This window comes from Gouania willdenowi, chromosome 13, assembly GCF_900634775.1.
Source record: "Gouania willdenowi chromosome 13, fGouWil2.1, whole genome shotgun sequence".
NCBI lineage: Eukaryota > Metazoa > Chordata > Actinopteri > Blenniiformes > Gobiesocidae > Gouania > Gouania willdenowi.
In genome coordinates, this window is record NC_041056.1 from 3,342,927 (window position 1) to 3,365,603 (window position 22,677).

General features: G+C 37.2%; 2 protein-coding genes across 3 annotated transcripts in view; one reads left to right on the plus strand and one right to left on the minus strand.

Moving 5' to 3' along the window:
* The window catches only part of LOC114474216 (cyclin-dependent kinase-like 1), a 65,144-nt gene extending 53,250 nt beyond the window's left edge, over nt 1-11,894 (minus strand). Inside the window, exons 1-5 of one of the 2 annotated variants that reach the window (XM_028464355.1) lie at nt 11,748-11,894; nt 9,383-9,658; nt 6,043-6,220; nt 5,838-5,942; nt 5,570-5,734 (exon numbers count right to left, since the gene is read on the minus strand). The gene's annotated coding sequence lies outside the window, so the exon portion shown is untranslated. The remainder of the gene's footprint in view (nt 1-5,569; nt 5,735-5,837; nt 5,943-6,042; nt 6,221-9,382; nt 9,659-11,747) is intronic. The other variant, XM_028464358.1, reaches the window with a different exon arrangement.
* Nucleotides 11,590-22,665, plus strand: ppp5c (protein phosphatase 5, catalytic subunit). Its single transcript, XM_028464353.1, has 13 exons — nt 11,590-11,736; nt 13,042-13,283; nt 14,969-15,116; nt 15,200-15,321; nt 15,399-15,464; nt 17,651-17,749; nt 17,826-17,931; nt 18,610-18,752; nt 20,017-20,104; nt 20,232-20,272; nt 20,359-20,537; nt 20,815-20,896; nt 22,330-22,665. Exons 1-13 carry the CDS (start codon nt 11,676-11,678, stop codon nt 22,390-22,392), a joined length of 1,440 nt encoding a protein of 479 aa, XP_028320154.1. The 5' UTR covers nt 11,590-11,675; the 3' UTR covers nt 22,393-22,665.
* The last annotated feature ends 12 nt before the right edge of the window (nt 22,666-22,677 follow it).

The following is a 22,677-nucleotide window of genomic DNA, read 5'->3' on the forward strand; positions in this document are numbered from 1 at the left end:
GTATATACTAAAATGCAGTAATATATATATATCTGAGCTCCAACATGACCAAAAACTAATTCTAGAAAAAGAGGGTCGCCAGAAATTTTTGATATCAAAATGGAGTCACGATCCATTAAAGGTTGGGAATCACTGCACTAAAAAATACTGTTTCTTTCCACTTAATTACAAAATAAGATTTAAAATGTGTGTTATCACTCATTCATTCCATCACTATGCTCTATAGTTGTTTTAAAATTGTTTTCTGAGCAAAATGTTGTAGTCAGACAAAGAGGGGGGACTTGGATTCAGAAATATAAGAAAGGGGAACGAGAGCCAAAAAAGTTTGAGAACAACTGGTCTTATCTTCCCTCGTGAGAATGAGAGATGATTTAAAAGCTGCAGATGGAATTTAAAAAAAAATAAAAAAAATCACTTAAAACACACGCTTGAGGAGGTTGACATGTTTAACAAACTGTGACGTAGTGATTACTCAAAGAAGTGTTCCATTCACTTAACTCCGCCTACTAATATCACTGCGCGATTATCGTATCGATCCAAAAAATGTCCAAATCTATTTTTTTAATAATGTTTTTTAAAAAAACTAAAAAATCATTTAATTGCACCAACATGTGCATATCACGTAAATGCCCGGTCACTAGGTGTCAGTGAACGCACCATCAGACCTTGTTAAACTACTACACCTTTACTTATACCGTCTTGGCTGATTTGTTGTTTGTAGTTTTTTTCCATCTGACTCTGGGACTTGCACAAGAATTCTGTTGAACCTGTTGTTTTTTCAACGTGTACATATGGCAATAAACTTTATTATATTCTATTCTGATGCCTCAATGTATTTTAGCTGGAAGTTAATTGCACAACATACTGGGCACTTTTATAGATGTTGGTTTTTATTTTAAGAATTAAAAAAACAACAGAATCAGAATCGGTTGTAGAAGCAAAAGTTAAACTTTAAAAATATATACAATTTGACAGTTTGACAAACATACCACTTGTTTTTGATATTTGTACTTGAATTAAAGTTAGTTACTATTTACTTGTTCTCACAAGTAAAAAAAAAAATGAAATTAACTGTATTTCTTACCATTTTGTACTTATTATTGATATCGTGATGTATATCGTATTGTTTAGTATCAGGATATATTGTACAAAGTGTCTATAGTTCCGGACCCGGACCTCAGATAAATCTTGATTATTGTTCCGACACTTCCTGTGCGCATGCGCAGTTCCGTCACGTAACGTGCCTGTGTCAACATCGCGTTAGGATGGCCGTGTGGTCTAAGGTGCTAGCCTTAAAGACGTTACCTTCCGCTGATGTTGGTTTAACACGGCAAATTCCACTTTTAAAAATACATATACAAAAAAAAAAGAAACATTTCAGGGTATTTCCTGGGTTAGGGCTAAAAATAAAACTGACGAAACTATAGCTAGAAGAACAGTTATAGGGACGGGTCCGGCAGTGACAGCACTAATGGCATTCGGCTTACTGCGCATGCAGACGCATGTGCACAGGGAGTGCCGGAACAATAGTCAGATTTGTCTGAGTTCAGGACCCAGACCAATATCAACAGCCTATATTGTATTGTGACAAGCAAATCATATCATATCATCAGATTCATGACAATGTACACCCCTACTTTAAATTTCTATTATAATTACCAATGTTTTTTTTATCATTATTTATCTGCAACATCGCGTGGCAGTTGGAGACAGTGCCTCTGGATTGGCAGACCGGGGTGGTGGTGCCTCTCTTTAAGAAGGGGGATCGGAGGGTGTGCTCCAACTACAGAGGGATCACACTCTTCAGCCTCCCCGGCGAGGTCTACTCCAGGGTGCTGGAGAGGAGGATCCGGCCGATAGTCGAACCTCGGATTCAGGAGGAACAATGCGGTTTTCGTCCCAGTCGCGGCACACTGGACCAGCTCTATACCCTTCATCAGGTGCTCGAGGGTTTGTGGGAGTTCGCCCAACCAGTCCACATGTGCTTTGTGGATCTGGAGAAGGCGTTCGACCGTGTCACGAATAACAGAGAAGTAGTGATTGTAACTAGTGTACACAACAACAACAAGAAGAAGAACAAAGTGAGGGGCGTTTCGAGTCTGGTAGCTTGGCCTAAAAAAAAAAAAAGAGTAAACTTTCCAGTTCCAACACACCTGGACATAAATGTTTCAACATCTCCAGCCTATAAATAACCTTTAATTAGTTCAACTCTCTTCATCAGAACTAGTTTTGTCCAATCAGTTGCTGATTATAAGGTGGTTTAGTGTTTGATGCCTTAAAAAGGATCTGTTTTCTGCCCTCGTTCATTCCTTGTATATAAAATGTAACCTTCCCAGTTTCTGACTCAGAGAAATGTAATATTTTACCGATGAAACAGAATTCTAATCCAAATACATGCAGGACCAACGGAAGATTTATCTCTAATTTGGCTGAAAGTCTTCTGCCCCGCCTACTGATAAAACATGTGGTTTAAATAAGAGCGACCCCCTGGAAGAGTCCCTGAAGCCGAGCACTCATTAGTGAATTATTTGGCTGTTTCCACACACAGGAGTATTAGAAAGCACTAGAATGAGTCCAAAGCAGTGTTTCTCAAACGGGGGTACGTGTAAACCTAGGGGTACACCATGGCACTACAGGGGGTGCTTGACAGAGCGAGGAAAATTAACAAAGAAAGCAGTAAAAATAATGTTTATTTTTAGTAAAAAAAAAAAAAAATGATAATCATACTAAATATTACCAGAAACTCACAAAACGACAACAAAAACACAAAAAAATAAGAGAAAAATACACTGAATAGTAAAAAAAACTGACAAACAACAAAATACACAAAAACACACAAAATGATGGAAATGATTAGAACATGAACTGAATATACAAAGGTCAGTCTTGGTCCCACACCAGGCGTGAGATGACAGGAAATGATAAAAACTTTATAAATAAACCTAATATTGTCAATCAACAAATTAAATGTAAACATTTGCTTTCAAAAGAAAGTAAAAAATAATTTCAAACCAAAAAGCTAAAAAGAAACATTTCCTTATAGAAAATGTATTTTTGATTCGATAATCTTGGTTTTTTTTTTTTTTTTTTTAAAAAAAGAGGTAATTACACCAAAAAAAAAAAAAAAAAAAAAAATTTAGGAAAAAAAACACAAAATGACTCCAAAGACATACAAAACAATTAGAAAAATACATATATTAACACAAAATGACTCTAAGAGCACAAAAAAGACAACAAAAATAAAGAATAAACAAAACAACTCAAGAAAACACGTGGGGGTGTGCCGGTGCCTATCTCCGACTCACACTGGGCGCAAGGTGGGGGTAAATCCTGGACAGGGCGCCAGTCCTTCGCAGGGCACTACACACACACAAACAACCACTCACGGCCTTACGGTCATGTTTTTGGACTGTGGGAGGAAGCCGGAGAAGAAACATTTCCTGATAGAAAATGTAGAAAATATAAAAAAAGACAGCAAAATACTTTAATAGTGCTTCCTTCCACTTATTTATAAAATGAGATTCTTTCCATCATTATGTTCTATAGTTGGTTTTTTCCACAGAATTATGAGCTAAATGTTCTAGTCGGACATAAGGGGGTACTTGTATTAAAAAGTTAGAGAAAGGGGTGCTTGAGCCAAAGATGTTTGAGAACCACTGGTCTAAAGTGTGCAGGGGGTAGGGGGGGGGGCACTCTGCAGTTGCTCTCCCATGCTGGGGAATAATGACCACGAGTGATTCTGTGTAACCCAATCCTAGCTTCACTAAAGGTTCTCCATCACTCACAACGTCACTCACATCGGGCCCTCGTGCTCCCGTGGCTCGTATATCTTTGTGCTCCGACGTTGATGTTTGCTTTAACTTTCTCAGGACCTCCAACGCCCAATCACACAGCCCTCCCCTTCATCCTCCTCCTCCTCCTCATCCCAGCAGTACCTCCCACTCACTGTCTATGTTTACTCTGTGCTGCTAATGTCACATTATTTTCACTTCTTCTTCTCGTATCTTTATTCCCCTCAAACACAAATTGAAATGTGGAACAAAAAGCCATTTCTAACACTCTCTTTACACTAGGGTCATTTATGCACTTCAGTCTATGTCACTACTGAAAAACTAATAAATGATAATGAGAAACAGAAGGAAGCTACAATGGCCTCGTGTAAATTATTTTCAATATCAGCGAGTGGTGAAATAACCCAAAGTAGGGGTCAAAAATAAAAAATGAAGAAGTTGCATAAAGAAAAATTGTTTTATATCCCAAGAAAGAGTAACCTGTATACTATAAATTAAAACAGAAATCACTTTTTCTTAACATTCCCACATGCAGTTATTGGCCAATGTATGAAAATAGTAAAAAAACAAGTATTTTTGGGGATTTCCAGAGCGTGTCACCATCATCAGTGAGGTGAACAGTCTATGTCAGGGGTCTCCAACATTTTTTAGGACGAGAGCAACTTTAAAAAAAAGTCGTGAGCTACTTCTACTTTTTTTGTTTTGTTTTGACAGTGTTTATTAGCACATTTGAATATTATTATATGCTTACCTTTAATGAGATTTCTGACACTGCATACTGTTGACTAAGGCATTGTAATCTGGTATGTATCCCGAGAGGTTCACTCTGATGCAGTCATCCAGGTGGGCATCAGTGAGACAAGTTCGGAACTTGAACTTGATAAAGTTCATGTCAGAAAAGGCAGATTTGCAAAGGTATGTTGAGCCAAACAGGGTAGCACATTTCATGCCTCCTGTGCTAATGTTGGGCTACTTCTTTGCATCCACAAGCTTCTAGAAATCAACAGCAGACTTATGTAACTTCAACTGGATGTCATTTTGCAAACTGACAATTTCCATCTCCAAATCAGCATCACTGAGACTGAACACCTCACCCATCTGTTCAGAAATGTCAGATATGTCCACATCCATGAAGTGGTTTGAAATAAATGTGGCACAGGGCTTCAGCCTCTTAAACTCCTCACCCAGCCTGGTTAAGAGGTCTATGTATTTCTGGATCATTATGATTTTCTTCCAGCATTTTGAGCACAGAGGGGAAGTGCTGCATCTTCCTATTCTTCACTTGTTGGAGAAACAGGCCCAGTTTTGGCTGCTTTGATCTCTGTCAGAAGTGCTAAAAACGATGCAGGACATTTCCTCTTCTAAGCCATCTGATTTCTGTATGCAGCAAAAGATTCCCATATTCTGATTACAGTTCTTACAAAAATAACTTGAAATTTCAGCTTTGTTTGGCCTTTGCTTGAATAGAAGGTGTCATAACATGTTCAAACCCCATGACTTTGGCAAAAATGGACTGTTGGTGGATGATGCAATGACAGTTCAAAAAACGAGGAAAATCCGGATCTACTTTGCAGTTTACAATGAAGCCGTTATGCCTCCCTGTCATAGCCGGGCATCCATCAGTTGTTATTGACACAATTTTTATAAAGGTAGCAATGTGAGAAATTCTTCTTTAACGGAGACGTCATTAAACACCATTCTTAAGAAAACCGCCAAGTGAGCAGTGTCGCTCGAGTACACTGATTCATCCCATTGAATTGAAAACCATTTGCACATACCTATGTCATGTTCCAACTGCCCCTTTGCGTCCTCTGAGAGCACACTTTGAATGACGCTTCAGTTGTAGCCTCAGCTCCCTTCACTGGTTTCGTGAACAACGATTGCTGCCATTGCAATCCCACTTTCAGCTTGCTCACCTGCTCATCTTAGCTGACCGCAGGCTGCTGCCAGAAGGAAAATCCCAGTCAAACTTCTTATGAAGTGTGGTGAAGTGCCACTAAACATTGCCTTTCCTCCCGACTGCAATGCTCACACACCTGTCTTTACCTTGTATAGAAATTGTCTCCCAATCTTGATGGAAATGGTACGCCTTTTGTTTGTTCTTCAATGGCCTTGTTTCAGTTATTGTTTAGTTGTTTGCTAGCTTCAGTCCTGTTAAAACAAAATCCATGTTTGTTCTTTAGTTGTGGTCCTTCTCGTACTCCTTTGTTAGGAGCACTGACCCGTTTATTGTTGCTTTTATAACACGAACCTTTATCGTGAGAACTCCTCTGTCTCGTGATGTCACAGTCGTCCAACCGGATTGCACCGTGGCACACTCAAAACGCAACCGGTGGAGATTACCGGACGCCGAGGCCAAACCGGATCGGTGCCGTGTTGCAGCGGAGACGTATCCAGTGGAAACCCCCAGTGAGTCATCTTCTATCTATCTATAAAGCAAGGAATCTTTGTCTGTCAGTGTGTGTGTCTGTGTCTCAAATATATCTGCAAATCAGGCTCAGATTGACCTGAGACTTTCAACATGGCTGTTGCTTGGTTCAAGGGTGTGCAACGTCTAGGGATCGACCGATATGGGTTTTTTAGGGCCGATGCGAATACAGATTTTTTTTCCATCAGCCTTAGCCGATGACCAATATACGGATTGACGATTTTCTTGAGCTGATATTTGGAGCCGATACTACGTTTGCTCCCTTGCTCCCATTTACATCATACAAATAACACAATGATGATAACAAATGGTACAAGTCTCAATTTTTAAAAGGAACATTAATTGAAATTAACAAAGGTGAGGTAGACCGACACCAAGTAAAAAATATTTAACAAATAACAAAAACAGGGGATGTAGAACAAGAACAAGTAAAAAAAATAGTAAGACATCTCGTGAAATATAATGAAAGAGAACTGTACGTCCTTGTCCTGACAATATCTTTGACAAAAGTTGGCCTGACTGAAGATATATTTTATGAACAGGATTATTGAGTAAAAAAATATATAATTATAGTATTAAACACAAAAATAAACCATGAATAATAGTCAATTCCAACACAACCCTAGAACATAAATTAGCAGAGGAATATAACGTGATGTCAGGTGCGCATTAAGCATGAAAACTGTTCAAGTTTCTGTTCTAAATTGTATCAACATTAACAGGAATAAATATTCAGACAAGTAGCAAACTGCTTCTCAAACTCCATATCACTGTAATGTTTCACTGAGTGTGAAGCAGACAGAGAGGGAGAGAGAAACACACACACACAAGCCAAACCTCCAGCCAGCTGCTTGTTAAATACAACTGCAACAACAACACAGAACCACGGAACAACGTCAGCTAAGTTAAACAGTTAAAAGATGCTTTGAAAGTTTAAAACGTTCCGTTGTGGTTGAAGAGCTTCCTTCATGCTCTGCTAGCGGGGGGAGGGGCTCTGCACTCTGCAGCCTCCTATATCGGCCGATCACTAGCAACGTCGGATTTGTTTGGACAGCAATGATACCGTTGCTGAATCTTTTCAGAAAATTGTCTTAAATGCAGCTTTGCAGAACAGCTCAATGTTGACAGGTAGTCATGGTTAACTCACAAAGGGCTTTTAAAAATGACTAAAGTGGGTCTTAATATCCTAAAAAAAACACCCCGTCAATATTGACCAACAGGTGTTCTCAGTGAGCAACATTTGTAACTAAGGTGAGTAATAATAATAATAAAAAATAATAAAATAAAAATAAAAACAGGCTTTCACTATATATATGTAGCCTATGTCACAGTGCTAAATATTAAACTCCCCACTTTTCTATAGCAAGAGATACAGTACTTCCTACACTGCACGAGTAATTACAATACAATGTTTTTGTGTCGTTTTAGAGTCATCTTTGTGAATTTTTTGTGTGTCCTTTTGTGTGTCCTTTTGTGTTAAGTAGACAGGGGGCCTTATTAGCAGTTAGACAAGATATAAAAAATTATAGTCATAAAAGATCTGATATATATAAATATAAATGGCAAACCCTTTAGGAAATTAAATATATGTATGTGAAAGTCTGAATATATATATGAAAGTTTGAACATATATAAGAAAAGCTTGAATATATGTATATGAAAATCTGAATATATATATATATATATTTATATATGAAATTAACAAATTAGCTGCTAATAGCTGTAGCTAATAGCTAAAACTAGCGACAGCAAAGTCAGAAAGGCAAATAACAGTCTGGTTTTTCCGGCCCACGTTAAAGTAGAAGGTGTGAAACTATAATAAACATCTTGAGTCAGAAAGGAAGACGGGTCATAGCCAACCCTGCCCAGGGAAAGTGAACTCCCACCATGAGGTTAGGACTTAGGGAGTAGATGACAGGGTCTCCAGTCTGTGACTCACTGCTATAACCTCTGTGTCACTTTACGTCTACTTTTTTACTGAACTTTCAACCTATTCCAACCAAAAAACCCACGTTTACCTCACCACAAGTGAAAGATTGACCTTGTGGTGCCTGAAACAGACGTGCAAACACTAATTAGTCCAAAAAAAAAAACCCTGAGGCACAGCCACCAATTATTTGTTTTTGTGAAATACCAAGTTAGGTTACTTTATTTTTTTGTGCCAGAGGCTAAAAGTGACATTTTCATGCCTGGAATCTTTCACACACAACACAAAACAAGTTGTGACTTCAGTTGCACTTTTGTGAAACATGAACCATTATCTTCATCCAAACTAGGAAGTCATTTGAGGATAGTGTTTCTAAAAATAAAGCTATAATAGCTACTGACACTCAGAGTAAAGACTGGCTCTCATTCACCCGATCCTGAACAAAAGGTTTGGAATTAAAGCATTAGTCATCATTCTAAAATGTCCTGTTTAGAAACATATGAAAGTGATTCTTTTTATTGGTAGTACAGGGTGGAAAATGCTCACGTTTGAGGGTTATGGATTTATTTATTAAGATGAAGTCACTGACCTCTAGTGGCTGCTAAAGTGGAGGTGCAAGTAAAAAGTCACTGAATGTATTCTTAAATTTACAGTCAGAAACACGTTTCTACGATTGACTTTTGTTTCAGACTTATGACATTAATTTAGAATTCAGATTTTTATTCAGACTCCTGACATTTTTTTAGTATAAATTACTTCATTCTAGAATTCTAAACTTTTTTTTTTTAGGCCAATGACTTTTAATTTGAAAGTCAGATTTTTATTTTTTAAATATATATATATGCATATAAATCTCACATTTATTTATTAACAATAGACTTTTTTCACGACAACCGGAAGTAGCGCCTCCTGTTGCTGAGTAACTTCCTGTTATTGTGGGTCTAAGGGAAAATGGCTCTTGTTTTTTCCACATCGTTGCTCAACTTGCCAGCATTTTCGCAAATACCCGAACAAATAAAGTTGATAAAGGGTTTAAGTTCTTCCATGAAGAATATATCCACAGTTATCAAGATAAGAAAAGAAGTAGCTTTGTGAACTAACTGCTACCTACAACATATAAAGATATGAACATTGTAATAAAGAAACCTAATTTAGTCTGCTATAATATTTGGAATGTTTAAATAGAGGCATTTTAAAATATATCTTAACATTCTGATATGTGTTTGTCTTATTTACCTGTGGGTGGATGTGCTGTAGCAGCTTCAGCCTGGCTAGCTTTCTGTGAGAGGACAATCTGCTGTTTCTGAGCCCTCTCAAAGGCAGACTCCCTCTTCATGCTGTGATAAAGTTATTCCAGGGAAAAAGAAATGGAACAGCTTCACTTTTAAGGCGGCTGATGGTGACTGGATCCTCTGACAATATCCTCCTGAGTGAAGTGCCCATAGACATCATATATAAAGGCTGAATGCCTTATACATGGCATCTTGCCCCGTTGCAGTTCTCTGACAGAGTCTGTGGAACCAGAAGGAAGATGAGTGATCTGCTGAATGTAAATACTTTTATCTTGCTAAAATCTTGACGGACTTACATACGGTTTGCTTTCTTACAAACGTTATTAACGTGGCTACAATTCTGCATGTTTGCAAATGTTAAAATTGCAGCTTTTCTCTCCAAGAAATGACTTAATCATGCAGTGTAGTTGTGTAAGGCTGAGACCACCTGATTGTTAAAAAAAACATCGTACAATATGTTTCCTTTAGCAAATTGCTGAGTGAAGATTGAAGTGAAGATTCTAGACTTTTGTTTAGCCTACAAATGCTCCAATCACTGTTCTGCTGGAACCAAAGCCCGTGGGAACACCTTTCACATGTAACATATTACAATACAATGACTATATTTAGGATAATCATTAGTTACTCAGTAAAAGTATTTACAATACAGGTGCTGTTACAAAGGAACAATGGGGCTGACATAACAGAATTGCAAGATTGTTGTTGACACAAGTCTTTTTAGAATATGTTTGTTTAATCAATCACTGAATGTTTCTTTTGAACACCTTTTTGGTAGGCATATTATGAATGACCTTTTAACAAAAATCATACTGATAAGTAAACAATAAATAAATAAATACATTAATATTTTATATTATATATATATATATATATATATATTCCCTTGGTTAAAAATGTTTGTAGTGATTTCTGCATACTGTATTCTAGTTGTTCCCAAACTGGGGTACGTGTACAAGGCTCTGGAGCCTCATGTGGCTCTTTGACTCTTTTGCAATTGCTCCCTATAGCTATAAAAAAATATTAAATTAATGAATTATTTCTTCTTACAGAGCCTATTATTGATAATTGACATTGACACAAAATGAAATGATATAACAATTTATCAACCTAAAAATAAAAATAAATCACATTGTGCAATAACTATCATTGACCATAAACTTTCCGTGCTCCTGTGGTTAACTTTACGTTTTAAAACTCTGGTAAGATAACGAAACCAACAAAAAGACTATTCTGGACGAAAATAGAGATTTTGTTTGTGTGGGGAAATATTTAATTAACTGCCAATGTGCCAGATTAATATGCATGCTTGATATGTTGCAAGAAATGAGCAATTAGTATGTGTTGACTGACATGATCATGTGTTATCAAATCAAAGTTATTTTTGTAGCACTACAAATACATCAACTAATAAATTATTAATTATTATTAATAATATTATTTGATATAATTGTAACTACGTATAAAATTTATACACAATATTGTCTTCATTGAGATGGTATTTTAGAATAGAATAGAATAGAATATCCTTTCATTGTCCTTGTACAGGGTACAACGAAATTTGAGTACAACTCCAAGGTGCCAGTGAGAGAAGAAAATAAATATAAAAACACAGCAAAAACAATAGAAAATTTAAATATGACACAATAATATGTACAGATAAATACACAGATAGCAGCTTAATCCAGGAGAGAGGAAGCAAAATGGCTTCTTTGAGAACAATGTTTGCAGACTGCAGCCCTAGGGTTACAGTACTTGAACACCTTTCAGGAGGTACACAGAAATATTTCAGTTTATTTTTCAATATTATAGATTTTTTTTTTTTTTTTTACATGCACACAGACTTTTTTTTTTCATCCATCAATCATAATTTGTTGCTCAACTCTTTAAAATACACCAAAAAGTGAAGTTTAAATTCTAAAATGAACACAAAAAAAAAAATAGAAATAAATGAATAAAAAAAGGCCTGAATTTAAGGTTAATGTTGGACGAGCCTGTAAACACGGTTCTAAGTCAAAATGTTTCTATTTTTGAGGATTGTGTTCACGGTCCTGTGGGTGTCCCTAACCCCTGCCTAACCACAAACCCCGTATTTTAAAACCACTGTATGTTGTGCGCTAGGGAAGTTTTTTTTTTTTTTGTCTTACAATGTTCATCATGAGAAAGAAAAACATATTTTACGTCCTTTTGCGACAGATTCCCAGAATGGCTAACGTCTTGTTTTACGGCAGTGAAAGAAGATGGCGGAGGGCGGTAATGATGCGGAGCTGCTGAAGGAGAAAGCTAATAAGTTCTTCAAAGGTAAGTAATACCTTCTGTCATGTCCACGGTCCGGTTCTTCCGTCTTTAACGGCTCCCGGTGTGTCCGTTCATCCCTACGGAGGGTCAACAGAGGCTAGGCTAAGGCGAAGCTAACCGCTCAGCCCATTCATTTGGACGAGAGCGGTAGCAGCGGGTTAGCCGCTAAAGGCTAACTGACAGTGCACATGTCGTCATCACGCGTTCATCCGGTATCTGACTTAACGTGATAATTACGTCTCACGATTCGGTGATACAGCGATTACTAACTAATCCATTACTAACGCGAACACTGGATTTAATTTATTGTAAATCTATAGTGTTAAGAGTTTAAACAGTGTGTTTGTTTAAACTGATTTCAGCTCTGCATGTGCGCCCATTCACATGTTGTCACATCAAATATAAATAAGAAATAATAGAAGATAATACATTTTATTCAGAATAGTGACATCATACAAATAAAACCACTCAAAATAGCTTTTATAAATAATTTATTTTCAAAAAGCGTGGAAAGAAGTAAACATGTATCCAAACCCTGGCCCTTCTCCCTCAGTCATCGTCTCTAATTATAATAAATAAATAAAAACAAATAATCTTATTTTAAAGCGCCTTTCAGGCCACCCAAGGACAAAAACAGTGAAATACATTATTTAAAAAAACAAGACATTTACTCAATAATGCAGCAGCATGGATGTCTGATTATTGATTTAAAAATATATTGTAATGATAATAAGTACAGTTTCACTTTCAACTAAGTTAATTCATATTTTTGCTAAATATTGTAACATTACAAATAAGCAAGCTTGTTTGAACTGTATGATTTTTATTTATTTTTTTACATTTATACTTACACTTTATCTCAGTCCCCTCAGGAACCTTCAGTCTAATTCTGGTCTTATGTTGACCAATAGTTAAACTAGTGTGTTTAAAGAACAGAAAATGTCTTAAAAAGGTTTAAATAACAAAACAAAGCACTCGTATGCAGACATGGAGCAGTGTTGACGAGCAGAGCATGTAGACCAGGCTCTTTTTTTGTAAATTTAAAACTATTTCTCATTGACTTCTCCGAACAAAAGAGTTTATTAGATGTTGATATGAAACAATGATGGCTCATGATATTCATTTATAGAGTATTCCTCCCAAACTGCATTCCGATTCAACGAGAACTAACGGAGGAGTAATAAATTGAAAAATGGGGCACCCGTGGTCCCCCTGGCGCCCTTGTGACACGTATGGGGTAATGGGCTCCATTTATATATTGGTATGTGCCTGTTTGCCCTGTGACGTTGCTCTCTTTTTGTTTTTTAGACAAAGATTATGAAAATGCGATCAAGTATTACTCCGAGGCATTGGAGCTCAATCCATCCAATGCCATCTACTACAGTAACCGCAGCCTGGCGTACCTACGCACAGAATGCTACGGCTATGCCCTGGCAGACGCCACCAAGGCCCTGGAGATCGACAAGAACTACATCAAAGGTTATTATCGCCGGGCCACGTCCAACATGGCGCTGGGCAAGTTCAAAGCAGCGCTTAAAGACTACGAGACGGTGAGCGATACAACTTTCTGACTCCTTTTTACTGCTTATTTTCTGAGGCAGGGATGTCCAGAAGTGTAGGTGACGGGTGGAATCGCCTACTACTTTCTTTCTGACCGCCTTCTTTTCTTAAACATGTTAATAAATGATTCCTTACCCCTTTAGCACCAAAAGAATATCTGTACTATGACGTGAAATCTGTAAAAATTACATTTTTCTTTTAGTTCGGTCTGCTAGCGCGTAGCATCTCTTCTTCACTCTACAGAACAGCTGCATCCCAATCGAACACTGGATTACCAGCGCCCTCTGCTGGTCGGAGCAAATATCTGGCGGCTGCAACTGAAGGAAAACAATCGTTCTCTCTAAACATTTCCCCAATAATATAATAACTCTTAACATTCACAACATTACTGAATTCAACTAAAGTAAATAAACATTATCTTTAGGAAAGATTCAACAAAGAAAAGAGTCACTGGTAAGAATAATTCAGAGACCAAATTTTAAAAACGTAGATTTTGAAGGGGTTTTTAATTCTTCTCTATGGAATTGAATATGTTTTGTTTTTTTTAAACATTCATGATCAATATCATCATTAATTAAAAGTTCTGCGTCCAGGGTACTGGGTTACAAAAATCACAAATGTAAGGTTATATGTAAGATATATATATATATAGATATATTATGAATATTAATGTGCATTGATACAACTAAATATATTACCAAAACCAACTACAAGCAAACCACACAAAAATGAATTTTGATTTTAGTATTTAGGATTGTAATTGTAATTGACTTTCAGAGGAAAAAATTATAGTTGTAATTTTTATTGTAAGTGGGAAAAATGCCATTCTTTGTAATCATAATTGAGAATGTAATTGACCCCAACCCTGCTGAAAACTCACTAAATTATAGAAAAGAGTTGTGATCACATTAGGGCTGGGCGATATGGACCAAAACTCATATCTCGTTGGTTTTTTTTTTCTTCAAAATGGTGATATACAATATAAATCGCGATAATTTGAATTCAAATAAAGTCGGACCAAATACACAATTCTATGTTCAATTTGCTGATGCAACAGCTGTGACACTTATGGCTTTTTCTCCTACAAAGGACAGCATGTGTGAGTGAGTTCTGTCGTGTGGCTTGTTTTGGGCATAATAAAAATAAAAATTGGTCACAAAATTAATGAAATTTGAGATTCTGCTTGGATAGTGTCGGTGCCTTACATACTTTAAATACTTTTATAGGTGGAAGTGTAAACTAGGGCACAAGAATGATAAAATTGCTTGTTTTACCACCTAAAATCTGTGGCAACTTGAGATTAAACTGGTCCGTATTTAGTCCCTGAATTAAAATGAGTTTGAGTAGGTCTGGTTTAGGACACTCTCAGAAATCCATTTAGTGCTTTTAATGCTGTTCTGAGAAGTAGTGAAAGTAGCGACTCATAAAACAAAATCAGATATGAACAATATATATATCAGTATCTTCCATATTGTAATTCTTTATATCACCAAAATAGAAAACTTGATATATCTTGAATCTCGATATATCGCCCAGGTCTATTTCACATGCTTTGTTATTGTGACTGAAGAATAGGGAGATAACACCCAGCTCTACGTGATCACATTATGCCTGACTATGTGTTGATGATTAACTCGTGCGTTCACTTCTTATCTTCTCCTCGTGCTGACGGCAGGTTGTTCGAGTGCGGCCAAACGACAAAGACGCCAAGATGAAATACCAGGAATGTAATAAGATAGTGAAACAAAAGGCCTTCGAGAGAGCCATCGCCAGCGACGAGATTAAAAAGTCTGTGGTCGACTCTCTGGACATCGAGAACATGAGTACGACACATACACGACTATAATTTAAGTAATAATATAAATAATAAATAAACATGTCTAATGGTGGTTGGTTTGTAACGAAGCAATCGAGGACGACTACGTGGGCCCTAAACTAGAAGACGGAAACGTGACAGTGAAGTTCATGGAGGAGATGATGGAGTGGTTCAAAGATCAGAAGAAGCTGCACAGGAAGTGTGCTTATCAAGTAAAAACTCTTTTTCATGTTGTTCACTCTGACTGAGGACTTCCACACCTGAACGCTCTTCCTTTGTTTGTTTTCAGATTCTGGTGCAGGTTAAGGACCTCCTCGCTAAACTACCGAGTCTCGTAGAAATCACGTTAAAAGAGGTGAGAATTATGGCTCATTAGCCTTTGCACCAGGGCGTTTTATTGCGAATCATGGAAAACAGAAATAAATGACTGAAATCACTTCCTGAAACATTTATTATGTCATGTATTTATTTGTTTTACATCTGTGTATTAGACAGAATATTCTCTCACTTGCAAATTTTCCCTGTGAACAGGTCATTGAATGTGAAGCAAACAGTCGAATTGTCAAAATCTCGCGCGAAATCTTGTGTAATTGCTGCGTGATGGTGAATCAGAAATACTTTATTTAGGGATTAAATACAAGTGCACACATTACAGTACTAAAACAAGATGATTATTAATAACTAGGCAAGACCTGTATTTGCAAGGCAAATACGTATTTGGCCATTGAAAATTTTAAAAATTGGCAAAAATGACAACCTGTATCTGGATTTGATGACAAGTTTGTTCTTTTTACTAATTAAATTGAAAGTAATAATGCAGAAACAAAACAGAAGACTGCCCTTGAGTGAAGGTCAAAGTCAGACATTGAAAGGAAATGTTGTTCAATGGTACCAGTCTGAGCACTGTATCTCAATGTGTGGCCAAGTTATAGGTTTGTTTTTGCTGGGCTTCGCTGTCCTGAGAGCGTTGAGGTCTCACTTTTTTCTGGCTTCCAGAGTCCATTTCTGAGGAGTTCTTGACCTTAAATATGACCTTCAGCGAAGGTCAAGGTCACACATTGAAAGCAAATGTTATTCAATGGTACCAGTGGCCAAGTTATAGGGGAAGAAGTATTTTTCTGTTTTTTTTGTTACGTTTTTTTTGTGACTTTATCTTCTACCGATTTTTTTACTGGTAGGTCGTACAGCTTTGGTCCAGCGAAATAAAATATTTCACTTGAGTTGAGCTATTCATAAATGTAAACATCAAAATTGTACGATAAATATTCATAGAGACATGGAACATTTTGGGTTTTGACACTTGACGAGATCTTGATCTTGACATTTTGGCTCCAAAAAAGGTCGACTGCACATCCTTGACATTGTTTTTATGAGATGACATACGTGTCCTTAGTGTTGCATTAATAGCCTTGGAGGAGTTTCAGGCCAAAGCAAGTTGTGGAAGAAAAATAATATCTCACAGAACAATGTATTTGGAAATTTTCAATTGCCAAATACAATTATACAATTATAATACAGATATCTAAAACAATCAAAGCTATCAGGTTACAGTGAATAAAATACATTTAATAACAATTCTACACGTTTGACAGGATTTCAGGAAGTTTACTAGCCATTAAATATATTTAATTAGGAAATGGGGAAAATTGGACAAGATATCTCACCGCTCGATTATCGAATCTATCAAATAAAAAAGTCCAAATAAAATTTTTAATCATGTTTTTTTGACAAAAAAAAAAAAAACATTTAATTGCACTGACATATACATAGCAGGTAAATGCCCAGTCAATAAGTGTCAGTGAACCACATTAAACCTTGATAAACTACATCACTCCTCAATGCATTTTAGTTTGGAAGTTGATGCTCTTTATTTTCATAAAACATACTGGGACCTTTTCTAGATGTATGTGGTTACTTTTTACGAATTTAAGAACTTAACTTAAGTCAGAATTTGTTGTTGAAAAATGTATTTTAACAGTTTGATAAACATATCACTTGTTTTTGATATTGGTACTTGAATTACAGTTAGTTAACATTTACTTGATCTAGCTAGTTTAAAAAAAAAAAAAGAAATAAATTGTATTTCATACCATACAAGTGAAATTTTTAAATATTGATATCACGATATATCGTGATGTATTTTCGTATTATATGGAGATGTTTTCAGGATATATCGTATTGTAACATGCAAATCGTGACTCATATATCATCAGATTCATGGCCATACACACCCCCTAGCCAGTAATTACATATAATTAGTAAACGGGGAAAATTGGAAATATGAAAATGTTTTTATATTTGGCGTGTTTGTTAGAATGGTCCATCAAAGCATGGGGGAAAAATAAAGTTTCATATAACCTCAATTAAAACACTGCATTATGTTTTGACTTCCAGAAAATGGGTTAGGAAGAAATTTGGAAGAAGAAGAAGGTGTTTTCGAGGTTGCACAAGCTGCTCAAAGTTTCCTGGACATTGACAAAGACATGATGAGATGATCTTCTGTCATAACTCAGTGGAACAAACACTTTCTTCTCTTTACAGACAGAAAAAATAACCATTTGTGGCGACACGCACGGACAGTTCTACGACCTCCTGAACATCTTCAAGCTGAACGGTTTGCCCTCGGAGTCCAACCCTTACGTATCCTTTGTTTCTACTGTGATTATTTTCTTCATTTAAAGCGTCACATCATTTGATCCTTAACGTCACGTCAAAGCTTTTCAACGGCGACTTTGTCGACCGAGGCTCCTTCTCTGTGGAAGTCATTCTGACCCTGTTTGGCTTCAAACTGCTTTACCCAAACGACTTCCACTTGCTTAGAGGTGAGTCAGCTTTAGTCATCAGGTATAGCCACATACAGCTGAATGAATAGTCACCTATTTAATACATGATTAACATTATTTTCATAAGTTCTTCTTTATCTATATGTAGCTTTAAATTATTATCAAAAAGTCAATAAATTGGCTGCACATGTAGGGCCTGATATCCTGCAACTATAGCCTTTATCCCTAAATGTTAAATATTTATTTATTGTTCTGTTTGTGTGTGTGGTTTTCTGTTGGAGTGTTTTTCATTCAAAAGTCCTTGACATTCCAATTACAATGATAAAAAATACTCATTTTATTGCATTTGCAAGCATGTACCTGCATTATTATGATAAATTATTAGAATTTAGTGATCCCAGAGGGAACTTTTTGTTACAGAGGTTCAAGTAATATTACAGATTACAAGAAAAGCTAAACAAAGAAAAGAAAACGAACATGTACATGGTGAAGTAAAAGACCGTTAATTAAATATGGAGTAAATACAAGTGCACGCATACCAGTGTATAGTATAGTATAATACAGATAATTACAAGTATAGTATAGTATAGTGAGCCATCACTACGCAGTGTCAACACGTTGCACGGCTTTAGTCTTTTCCTCGAGTAGGGGACAGCACGTGTGAGTGAGTTCTGTAGTGGTCATAGATCTCCAGCTCTAACCGCTGCCCACTCTCAGGAAACCACGAGACGGACAACATGAACCAGATGTACGGGTTCGAGGGCGAGGTCAAAGCCAAGTACACAGCCCAGATGTTCCAGCTGTTCAGTGAGGTCTTCCAGTGGCTGCCGCTGGCCCAGTGTATCAACAACAAAGTACTGGTGAGAGGAAACGCATCAAACAAACACGACTTCAAATGAAGCGAATGATTCAGTGTTTCAGTTGAACTTTAGAGGAAGGAGTTCAACCAAGGTTTAAGGGGATCCTCTACTGTTTTTACAAATGTGCCCTAAAACCTTTGAAATTTTGCACCATATTCAGTTAATTTCCTTTTAAAAATGGGACTACTTTACAGTTTTAGAACCTGTGTTCCACCATCTTGAAATCACGTAATTGATGATGTCACACGGCCCCTCACATTCCATCGTTTTCTATTGGAGTGAAGCATTCATCCTGTTTTTTAGATAATGTAGTGGCTTTTTCAGTCAAAATATTAACTTGTGCTGATTTTGGTTGTTCTAAAAAAATCAGGAAAAATTAAAGATGTCGATATAAACCTTTTTTGTTTACTGAAAGAGGATAAAAACACTTGTGACCCGTGACGGTTTCAGCTCTGAGATTTGGTAGTAGACAATGAAGCAGAGAAGAAGAGCTCTCCTAAGGGACCTTTACTCTCCCTCAAACGGTGTGGTGACACGCTCTGGTGGCTGAAGTTAGCGAGTAAATCACAGACTGTTGAAGGACTTCCATCCAAAAGAACTTTTATCCTCAAGGTTTGTGTGTCTTCAACAGTCCATGATTTACTTGTGAGTGTGAATGAGCTGATGTGTAAAGTGCTTTGGGACTACTTTAGTGTAGGAATAAAGTCCTATTTAAATCAAGTCCATTTACCATTTACTTGCTCACTTCAGCCACCGGAGTGTGTCAGCTCACTGTTTAAGGGAGAGTAAAAGTCCCTTAGGAGAGCTCTTCTTCTCTGCTTCATTGTCTACTACCAAATGGGAGAGTTGGAACTGTCGCCTACTAAGATCATAGATTTTTTTCAGGTCTTTTTTTTTTCAGGTGTTTTTCAGGATTTTTGTCTAAAAATCAGACTGAATGCTTCACTCCAATAGAAAACAATGGAATGTTTACAGGCAGTGGGGCCGTGTGACATCATCACTCACGTAATTTCAAGATGGAGGAAAAAAGTAGTCCCAATTTTAATAGTTAAGTCAATGAATAAGTACAATAGTTAATTAAATGAATAAGTACATTTCAAATATTTTAGGTCATATTTGTAAAAACAATGGAGGATTCCTTTAACTTGAGGCGTTAAGTAGTTTTGTTTTTTTCTTTTTCTTTTTTTGTCTAAAAGTCCCAACTTTTTTATGTGAAGTTGAGGGTGTGTCCATCAATGTGGACTTATTATTTTCTTGTCCTTAGATCATGCACGGAGGACTTTTTAGTGAAGACGGCATCACGTTGGACGACCTCAGGAAGATTGAGAGAAATCGACAACCTCCAGACTCAGGTAGAGTGAACACGGTGTGTCTGTGTGTGTGTGTGTGTCTGTCTGTCTGTGTGTGTGTGTGTGTGTGTGTGTGTGTGTCTGTGTGTGTGTGTGTGGGGGGTAATCATCAGTGTCTTCTTTCCTACAGGCCCCATGTGTGATCTCCTCTGGTCCGACCCTCAGCCTCAGGTCAGTTCCCGCTCCTCAGTCTCAGCAGGACGTGGGTGATCTTTACCTTGTTGTTTTCATCTCTCCTGTGTGTGTGTGCGTGGTAGAGCGGGCGCTCCATCAGTAAGCGGGGGGTGAGTTGTCAGTTCGGGCCAGACGTGACGGAGCGTTTCCTGGAGCAGAACAAGCTGGACTACATCGTACGGAGTCACGAGGTCAAAGCCGAGGGCTACGAGGTCACTCACTCAGGGAAGTGTGTCACCGTGTTCTCAGCTCCAAACTACTGGTACGTGCACGCTTCCACCATCGCTTCCACCATCGCTCCCTGATGTTTTTATTTAATATTAGCATACTATTGTCATTTACTATATTCATTTTCATTGATTTACAGCAGACCAGCTCTGTCAAAAATACAGTATAGATAACACGTTATGTGCTATTCTTTTAACTGTTACTCCTGTTTTGTCCACTGGGGGTCGCTGTGTGTTAATAAAAGTAACAGAAGTACCACAGGAGATAAACACACACACTGTAAGTTGTTTCTGTTTGTTGTTGTTGTGCAGTGATCAGATGGGAAACAAAGGCGCCTACATCCACCTCAGGGGAGCAGACCTCAAGCCAGAGTTTCACCAGTTCACTGCTGTGGTACGTAGAAGCATTCATCAGCACTGGGATTGATGGTCATTGTGTGACATGATTAGAGCAATACACAGTTCTCAGGTCATATAATATAATAATGTCAGATAAAATATAAAAGGATCAATGATTAAGGTTTTCACCACTTGATATTTCTTAAAATGAGTAAAGAGGCCTGTGTTAAGCACCTTTGGTTTCTGATATTTAATTTATTCATTCATTAATTTATTGTAATTTCAATAATATTTTGTGTTAAATATAACAACTACACTGCAAATACCTGTTTTATGTCATTGTTTTAATTCCTCTCTGTAAAACATGTTGAACAGGGACACGTTCACAGGTGGAAGGATTTAAGCAGGTGCGCTAAAAAAGCAGTCTAAAATATGTGCTTCAAAACAGAAAAATGATCGGGACTAGGGATGTAACGATTAATTGTAAGGCAGTTAAAAATCGATTCATTGGTATCACTGTTCACATCGATACTCTGAAAATTGAATCGCAGTACTTTTTTTAAACAGCAGAGGGCGCTATATATTTATCCCTCTCGTTTAACAGTGTAGGCTGCGGGCGGAATCTGCGACTACTTTCTTTCTGGCCGCCTTCTACTCTTAAACATGTTCATAAATTATTCCTTACCCCTTTAGCACTGAAAGAATATCTGTAATTTTACGTGAATATCTGTAAAAGTCCCGTTTTTCTAATAGCTCTGTCTGCTAGCGCATAGCATCTCTTCTTCACTGCTAGAACAACTACATGCCAACCGACCACTGGGTTACCAGCGCCCTCTGCTAGTCCAAACAAATATCTGACGTAAATACAATGCAATGACTGTTTTTTTTTTTTTTTTTGTTGTTTTTTAAGTCCAATTGTTAAAGCACAAAAAAACATTTTTAGTTGCACTTTTAAAAAGAAAAAGAACTATTATGCAGTTTTGCATTGTTTACCATAGAACCAGATTTTAAATTAATAGACTTCTTCGTCATTTGTATTATTCCTTTATTTATTGTATTCAAGATTTATTTTTAGTTAAATTGCATTGTTTTGAATATTTTATCAAGGGATTCTTTTGACAATGAAAAATAAAAGGAAAATAATACAGTATTTTCCCCCCCAAAAAATAAAGGAATATTTTTCAGTCATTATTTTTCTACAGTCCCATTTTGTAAAATCGTGAGAGAATCGTATTGTGAACCCAGTATTGTGAATCGAATCATATCAGGAGTTGAGTGAATCGCTACATCCCTAATCGTGACTGGTCGACTAATCGAAAAAATAATGAATAGATTAGTCGACTAAAAAAATAATGTTTAGTTGCAGCTCTAGTGAGATGTTCCGTTGTGAGCAGAACAGAACCCTGAGGAACTCCTCCAGGAAGAGAGAGTCTTTCAGATCGACATTGAATCTCTTTTGTTTTATTCATTTTCTTTTCTCTCTCACAGCCTCATCCTAATGTCAAACCGATGGCGTATGCTAACACGCTAATGCAGCTGGGAATGATGTAGCGGTGGGCGTGGCTAACCCGTCTGTGACACTGGTGACCTTCATTGGCCCCTCCCACCCCGCCTCTTTCAGCGTTGACGTGCTCCTGATGATGGAATCCACTCCTCATGTCAGCGTTCTGATTGGACGAGACGCTGCTGGGAACAGCCCGTCACCGCACTGGTTCAAACTGGATACAGTCGCTGTTTAACTCCTCCCACTTTTCCTCATCATGTACGTTTAAAAAAAAAAAAAAAAAAGTAAGAAAAAAGCACCTGACGCGTCTCCTTTGGCCTGTTTGCACGCGC

What these genes read in the sequence shown, in the direction of transcription:
- ppp5c (XM_028464353.1), top strand. Translation starts at nt 11,676, where the DNA reads ATGGCGGAGGGCGGTAATGATGCGGAGCTGCTGAAGGAGAAAGCTAAT. An exon ending in AGCTAATAAGTTCTTCAAAG is followed by an intron (nt 11,737 to 13,041) that starts GTAAGTAATACC and finishes TTTGTTTTTTAG; the next exon opens with ACAAAGATTATGAAAATGCG. An exon ending in TTCTCAGCTCCAAACTACTG is followed by an intron (nt 20,538 to 20,814) that starts GTACGTGCACGC and finishes GTTGTTGTGCAG; the next exon opens with TGATCAGATGGGAAACAAAG.